At 52.7% G+C, this 8,299-nt stretch overlaps 3 protein-coding genes across 3 annotated transcripts; all 3 read left to right on the forward strand.

Moving 5' to 3' along the window:
• Positions 1–3,013: 3,013 nt before the first annotated feature.
• Positions 3,014–4,848, forward strand: J4E83_006844 (uncharacterized protein; the record flags this gene model as incomplete). Its single annotated transcript, XM_049333754.1, has 3 exons — positions 3,014–3,269; positions 3,323–3,602; positions 4,452–4,848. The coding sequence occupies 3 exons, from the start codon at positions 3,014–3,016 to the stop codon at positions 4,846–4,848; spliced, it is 933 nt and encodes a 310-aa protein (XP_049187010.1).
• Positions 4,849–5,488: 640 nt separating this feature from the next.
• J4E83_006845 (uncharacterized protein) lies at positions 5,489–6,224 on the forward strand (the record flags this gene model as incomplete). Its single annotated transcript, XM_049333755.1, has 2 exons — positions 5,489–5,512; positions 5,619–6,224. 2 exons carry the CDS (start codon positions 5,489–5,491, stop codon positions 6,222–6,224), a joined length of 630 nt encoding a protein of 209 aa, XP_049187011.1.
• A 337-nt stretch (positions 6,225–6,561) lies between these two features.
• J4E83_006846 (uncharacterized protein) lies at positions 6,562–7,949 on the forward strand (the record flags this gene model as incomplete). The annotated part of the gene is made up of 3 exons (XM_049333756.1): positions 6,562–6,646; positions 6,803–7,351; positions 7,405–7,949. The coding sequence occupies 3 exons, from the start codon at positions 6,562–6,564 to the stop codon at positions 7,947–7,949; spliced, it is 1,179 nt and encodes a 392-aa protein (XP_049187012.1).
• Between the last annotated feature and the right edge of the window lie 350 nt (positions 7,950–8,299).

The raw sequence follows: 8,299 nt of genomic DNA on the forward strand, positions 1-8,299 counted from the left end.
AGCCGAGCGCTTGCCTATGTCGTGCATACCACTTGACTGAACATGCCGCCCGTGCACACGACCACTCCAGCCTCGTATCCTGTATTATCCATGCGGCAGACGGTCACGCATGCACGAGCATGATGAGGCTGAGAAATTGTCACATTCTATCACGCCCAATCTAAGCATCGCTGACGAAAACGCGTGCATCTCATCACTTTGATAGCCTTTCGTGGTTCATCTCGGTGTCGTGCAAGGAACTACGCGAACGCGGGACGACAATTATCTGTTTTGCTTTTCCAAGGTTCTCAGCCCTATTTCGGAACACGTCCAAGAACGCGCGTGAGCAGAGCCCATTGAGCACCAGATTCCTCCAACAGTATTGGCCCGCGGTGTATTGCCGCCCCTTTCTCGACATCATCTGCTTCCACGCGGGATGAAGACGCGTAGGAGTCGCGACGAAAATCATGCTTCTGTTTCCACACGCGTAGCACTGACAAAGCTAGTACTCAAAAAGGATAGTGGTGAAACACGTCCGCACGTGACGCGCTAACCCTTCCAATCACCCCGCCACATCCGCGAAACACGAGTCAAACAATGCACGGTGCTGCTCATCACCACGTTCTGACACAAACTCTCTACCATCGGTATCCTCCGATGACTTACCCTGCCTGTACGCATCATTGCGACTGCAATCTAGGCAGCGACACGCTACTCAACGACTATCCAGTCCGGCCTGCAGTCTAACTCTCTTGGCGGTAACTCTCACCGTCAGATGGGCTTGCACGATGCTCAACCACCATTCCATCTCTGTTGCCGCAGATGCGCATACTCACTCGTCCTCCTTAGCATCTGACCTTTGCATGCACTATGGTCTAGTCGCGGTCTCATCGTTCCATCCCTTCCTACCCCACATCCACCGGTGAAGACAACCATACAAGGCAGAAGGTTTTGGAGCAAGAGTCGGAGGGTTCCGTGGCCTGATTATACAGATATTTCGCATCAAGACTGATCGGTGTCTTTCTGCCTTGTACAGTACACTCTGACGATGTCTGTGTTCAGGAGCCAAGGAGAGTTGCACTGCTCGGACCGAAGCCGACAGAAGATATTCGTAAGACAGCTTACTATCCCGCAACCACGTGCTGCATGCGGCACTTCTGGAGTTTCAACATTCACGTATTGGCCATCGAGATCTAACCGAGTGCCTGTGGCTTTTTGGCGTTCGTGCAATCCTTGAGCCTCACCGGTTTTGGCCCCATTTTCCTATCTCGTCATCACCAGTTACCTCCTAACCTGTCATTACGATGGATGATTGGCGGATGGCACCCTTGCCCAAATCACAGCTACCAACGGTGTGCTGTTCTGACAGCCCTACGAAACAAGAAAACCCGACCGCTAGGTTCCTGTTCGCGTAGGCGAGCTGCTGCATCGAGCCTCGGATGAGGGTTTCACACCCGAGAATCTACACTTCGGTCAGAGATACGGTCGCATCGTGGTATAGGGCTAGCCCTATGGGTCCACTTTCGTACGCAAACTCCGCTTCCGCCGCGAAGATTCTGGAGTCTGAGATCCTTTCGCACGATATAACCGCCACTCTACCACTGGAACGCGGACCGTGACTGAACGTTCAGCTAGCACTTTAATTGGTTGGAGCTCACTGCCTAGTGTTATTGTCGCAGGACATGACTATGCACGGTCTCGATGCTCGTTTGGCTTTGATTCGCCGTGGCCAGGTGTTTCTTCCGTTGATTTCATCTCTAGTCCTCTGATCGGATGCAGGGCTTAGGCCTCTATTCCTCTCTTCCCGGTCTCTGTCCGCCGTCCGCAACAAGTGTGCTATCTCTTCCACTGTATCACATGTTGAGCCAAGAGTCACGGGAGCTGTCGTGGACAACACTCCAGCGAATCGGCCCCTGATTGTTGACTAGCGAACACTTGACCTAGCGGGAAAGGCGTCGAAAGCAGGCAACTGTACCCAAGAGGCGAAGAGGTCCGCCGTTAGCCCTTCATCATATCTTGTCACGCCAACCTCCGAATACCCATGCACGTTGCAGAAGACGGTGGCAGTCGTTCTACCTCCGTCCTAGCACTAGACCGGGCTTCAGCAATTCACTGATGTAACAGGCTTTGTTTGTGTTTCTTTACGCTACAAGTCAATCTCATTGGCAGCGTCGCTTCCACATAACTCTGTATTGTAAGCAATGTTCCCATATGTGCAGCTTTCCCCTGTTGCTGCAATATTTCAGGCCGACCACGATAACCTGTGCGTTACATTCACCCTTTTCACCGATACAGTGCCACCCTTGTGAGTCACGGGCCTTCATAGCGATGTGATGGTGTTGACGGAGGCAGTCTTAAAGCCCAACTCACGTCAGGCTTTGTGCTACACAAGATATAGGATCGAACTTATAAACTCATACGCCCCAGCATCTTCTTTTAACTTAACAAGCTCAAGCAAAGCAATGTCTGGCAACATGCGCGTCGCAATAGCAGGTAAGGCAGCTATCAAAAGCCAAGCAAACTACACTCGGGCAACCTTCTTACACTGTTAGGCACTTCTGGTCTAGCGCTTCTGATAGCACAAGAGATCAACAACTCGACGAGCCACCAGCTGATCATTCTCTCGCGAACCGTAAGCACCCCTTGGAAGAACACAGTTCATCTCCCGAGTACCAAGTAATGACCTAACGATCACCAGCATCAAACGAGCCTGATCGCTTCTGGTTACAACTGTCAAGTCGTTGACTACAACAGCCCTACATCTCTGCAGCATGCATTGATGGGTGTCGATACCGTCATCTCGACAGTACTGGGCAATCCTCAACTCCGTCTAATAGAAGCGGCTGTACAGTGCCGGGTTCGTCGCTTTGCACCTGCGGAATTTGAAGGTCAGCCAATTCAGCGAGGCCAGAACGCGCTGCTCGATCGTGGCCGCAACTCTGCGTTGGCCTTACTGCACCACTACCGCGCCAATATACAGTATACGGTCTTTGTTTGTGGCATACTTTATGAGCGCTTCTCGGTGAACGGGATGATGTCTCATCGTCTTGGGACTCATAGCGGCTATGGCAACGAGGGAGACTTCATCGCCGACCCACGGCAGATGACTTCGATGGCACCGATTTACGACGCAAACCAAAACCTCTCCTGTATCTGCCTGACATCCGCATACGATGTGGCACAGTTCGTGGTTCGTGCCCTCGACATGCCAACTTGGCCTTCCGAGATGAGCATGTGTGGTGAGCGTATGACCGTCCATGCCTTGGTCGAGGCTATCAAGGCGTGCCGTAGTAAGTATCATCACTGTCTGTCTGATGAATGAACTTTGCTAACATGTCCTTAGACCGACCATGGGCTAGCATTGACTACCAAGCCCCCGCCAGTACGCAGGTATTCTTTACAGCATCCATGCAGTTGCTGACCGACTACGCAGATCTCGAGTACCAAATGACGATGGCTCAACTGGGAGGAGACACAGCCGGACAGAGGCGGCTCGCACCGCTCCTCGCGACAGCGGAGGGGCGCTATGATTTTGCGGTACCCGCCTACCTTAACTCAGTCTACCCAGACGTGCAGGTCACTCGTTTCCAAGACTGGTTCCTGCGCAACTGGGCCTCGATACCGTGAACCAATATCATTGTGGAGTATCATCCGGTACTATGACGATACTTCCGGGGCCGAAGAATATCCGCACGGGACTGGTCATATTTCGATCGTACACAAGGGTTCGGTTCCTAGGATTTTGACAACATTTCATGGGGCTTCATGCTCCGTCTTCTCCACTTACGTACTGATTCGATTTCGTTCTCAGACTGCTTCTATGTACCAATATCGAGTTGGCGATTGAACTAAGGTCTGTGGGTCGCAACAAAGCTTCGAGGCGTTGACGATGGGATGCTCTTTGCAGCTTACAATGCAATTATATTAGTAATGTTACCAAGTCTGCATTCCCCAAGTCGTTGCAGTTTTACAAGGGTTTGGCAGTTGTGAGGTTTTGATCAAGGTTGTGTCGCTTACGCCTGAGAGACTACCTGGAACGCCTCCACTGCCAACACCGCACGCGACACGTAGCGGCTCGCTCGTTCCGAAGCACAAGCAACGCTAACTATTTCTGCAGAAGCATACCCGATCTGCGATGATGTGAGGAAGGGTCTTGTCAGAGTTTGATGGCAATCTTCGATGGGGAATTACATCAGGTCGACGTCACCGGTGGGGCAACCGCTCCCCACTGCCATAATAAAACCACGACGCGCCTGAACACTCTTTTCTTTTCAGTATCACAACCACAACTTCAATTACATCTTCACGAGCAAATTCACATTCTCGAAAACTTCGTCTTTCTTCCTATACCTACAACGTGAGTTTCATTCCAAGAGGTGGTGTGGTGGACGGGTTAAGTTTGCCGTTCCTGGCGCGACGCCCTCAAACCATCCACGAGCACGCGTCTGTTCATGTTGCTAACATATCTTCAGCACAAACACATTCAAAATGGTTTCTTCTCAGCAAGGCTACGCTCCCACCACCGTCGACATGAAGGGTAACACCCAAGCTGTCAACGAGGCTCAGTCCAACCTCCCTCTCCCCGAACAGCCCCCTGTCGCCTCCGACTTCAACTCTGCCGATGCCAGCACCGTAAACGTTGGCTCCGGTCGCCAAGAAGCCTCTTTCGCCTCCGGCGGTGGTGCCATCCGCGAACCCGCTGTCGGTGCTGGCGGTGTTTCCGGACGTGAGGCCAAGGATGGCCTTGGTGGCATCCCCAACGACGCTGTCTCGCGCGAGGCTAAGGACAAGGCTGGTCTTGCCGACACCACCAACAAGGACTACGGATACCCACAGAAGAACGACCCCAGCTCGGGCGCCAAGCAGTAGAGTACTGCAGGAGGAAGAATAATGAGATACCCGAAGCATCATGGGATTGTATGATTATGGCTACTATCACTGCGCTTAGTAGCAGACTGCAAGAGCAGTCTTACGATGATCAATGAATGAAATGAACGAACAAACAAATGTGTCATCTCCTGTCGAATTGTGATGTCGTGATGAAGATGATGATGTATGAATGAATCCCATCGCCCCATGCTAGACTTCGTGCCAACGCCTCACGCGTTTCGGATTAGACTGCGCATGCGACAGCCGCACCAACAGCACCTGCCCGGATGGCCCGTTCCTGACGCCATGTCAGCCGCAGTATGCACGTATGCCCGACTCTAGCATATGTATGGGTGGGCCCATTGCCGCTTTCCGAGCTGCCACTGCTACGGCCGTTCGACTAAAGGCGGGGTTGTTTTGAGCACCTAGGTAAGGCTGAAGTAAGGTGGGATGTCTCAATGTGACGACGTCATGACGCAAGTATATCGGGGCTTGAAGTCTGACGGTATACATAGGTCAAGTTTGCACTTGATTTCAGGTACTCATACCACTTGAACTACCACAGCTTTCTGAATCCAATCAATCGATCTACTCCAAATCCCAACAACTACAACACAAAGGAACTATACCTAACAACAACATGTCGGCTTCACACGGACAGAAGGTAAGTTCTCCGTCTGGAGCTCTCATACTTCGTTGTTTATCGCTGATCCATGACCTCATTTGTCATGACGGAATCGCAGAAACACTCACTAACTTACTCCTAATAGGTTACCACCGACCCCGCGTCTAAGATCCCCGTCCACGAGGGTGTCGGCACCGTCACATCAGACTCTCTAGCAGGCGAGTCCCTAAAGGGCGACGGTTCATTCGGCGAGGGCAACCCCAAGGCCGCAGCAAGCAAGCAGCCATCAGCATCAACCACCACAAACACCCACGACACATCAAACGCCACCAAGCTCGATGCCGCCGTCAACGCCGAGGCACGCGACGCGCAACAAGGATGGAACGAGGAGAAGATCATGAACTCAGGCAAAGGTCTGGGTAAGGAGGCCGGTGTTGGTCCTACATACGCGGTTGCTGGTGGAGGTGCTTCATCAGGAGGCGCTGCCAGCGCTGGCACAGCACCTACCGGTGTTGCTGCTGGAAAGAACATTGACCCCAGTGTCCTTCAGCCCAAGGGTGCCAACTTGACAGAAGACCCCAACATGAGCGGCAACACCAAGTTTGGCGAGATCGGTACAAAGGATGACCCTTCTAGGCAAGCGGAGCTTAAGTTGGCGAAGGCGGCTGCGGCGAGTGCTGCGGTTGAGAACAGAGACCTGGCTCAAGGCGGCGACTCCAAGTTCAGCAACTTGGGTGACACCAACGCTTAGAGTTTCGATGATGCATGGCGATATACGCACACCATAGAGTAACGAGCCTAATGAATGAAAAAAATAATGACGTGCAAGCTGTCATCGATGTTATGGTGATGAAAGCGACGAACTCGAGGGGTGAAAGCAGCACGTGGCGGGGCCCTCTGAATCGGGCCTCTTCCGCGGGCACGGACGCGGGCCGTTGCAGCAGTTCAAGGTGGCCTTTCGCGACGCGGCATGAACCTCAACTGTCAATGTCGTTCATTATCCCACCCACGCTTCTTTCTTTTACCTAACCGTTCACCGAATCGAAATTGGGTCTGCAGCACCCCGATTGTTCGTTTGACTGCCCACCATGAACGGCTACGGGGATAACGGGCACGACGAGGATCCATTTGGTCCAGCCAAGGGCGGCATTGTCTCCAGTTTCGATGCTTTTCGTAAGTGTAGTCTTTGTATGGTTGTCGAGATGGAGGGAGGAGTCGCAGGCAGTTTGGAGGTCTCGAATGATCAATACATGTCGTGATGCGACTTCCCAGCCACATGCGACACCGCGATCGATCCAAGATGAACCCAAGGCTAACGAATGTCTACAGCTAAAACTAAGAAGACGTATCTCGTACAAGGCCGCAACTCCTCCGCGTGGACAGTGACGCTCATCATAACATGCATCTACCTCGCCTGGTCCGAGATCGCGCGCTGGTTCGCCGGCACAACCACACAATCATTCGCCGTCGAGAAGGGCGTGGCCCACGGCATGCGGATAAACCTCGACTTGATAGTAGCTATGCGCTGCGCCGACCTTCACGTCAACATGCAAGATGCTGCCGGTGACCGCACCCTAGCTGGCGAACTCCTGCGCAAAGACCCAACATCATGGGCGCAATGGACCGGCAAGAACGCCGAGAGTGGGACACACGAACTAGGCAAAGATAAAAAGGCCGGATGGGACGATATCGAGGACGTGCATGAGCAGCTGGGGAAGGCGCGGAAGAGCAAGTTCAGCAAGACACCGCGCGTGCGCGGACAGACTGACAGCTGCCGCATCTACGGCAGTATCATTGGAAACAAGGTGCAGGGCGACTTCCACATCACGGCTAGGGGCCACGGTTACATGGAGTTTGGAGAGCATCTGGACCATTCCAGTGAGTCCAAAGAATCAAGAACCACGAAGACAGCAGTAACTGACATCCTCAAGCTTTCAACTTCTCGCACATCATCCGCGAAATGTCCTTCGGTCCCTACTACCCATCCCTCGTCAACCCCCTCGACAACACCATCGCCGTAACACCAACACCCCAAGACAAATTCTACAAATTCCAATACTACGTCTCCATCGTCCCCACCATCTACACCGACGACGCATCCATGATCCCCTACCTCACATCCAGCACATCCGAAGAAGACACGCCCTTCTCAAACATGTTCCACACCACCCACGCCATCAAGACCAACCAGTACGCCGTTACATCGCAGTCCCACAAGGTCGCTGAAACCTACGTGCCGGGTATCTTCGTCAAGTTCGATATCGAGCCTATTCTGCTGGCGGTGGTGGAGGAGTGGGGTGGCTTCTGGAGGCTGATTGTTAGGTTGGTGAATGTTGTCAGTGGTGTTATGGTTGCGGGGAGTTGGGCGTGGCAGATGTTTGATTGGGCAAGTGAGGTTATGGGGAAGAGACGGAGGAGGGGTGATGGTGTGGGTGTGTTGGGGACACCGTCTGTGGAGAAGAAGAGCTGGGATTAGATGATGGTTTGGGGGGTTGATAGAGGGCAGGATGCATCCAATGGCGTTCAGGTTATGGGGAATGGGTTTCATCTTGGGAATTTTGTGAGTAAAGTAACCTCCTTTCTACGAATTTATAAGTGCTACATACCGTGGAGTATCTGTATTGGCAGAATGGCTCGTGGCGAATATTGTATCTTGAGATTGCGGGACTGCGCGATTGCGCTATGGTACGTGTTGCTTTTCGTGCCTTACAATCCGCCCCCCCTTGCGTGGCTGACACTTCTGCATAGAACCCTGGAAGCAGCGATCAGCTCCATTAAAAGAGAAGTATCGCCAGTTCAGGAAGTAGCGCGCACTTCGACAAACGC

This window comes from Alternaria metachromatica, assembly GCF_023757995.1.
Source record: "Alternaria metachromatica strain BMP 0045 chromosome Unknown scaffold_16, whole genome shotgun sequence".
Classification (NCBI taxonomy): Eukaryota; Fungi; Ascomycota; class Dothideomycetes; order Pleosporales; family Pleosporaceae; genus Alternaria; species Alternaria metachromatica.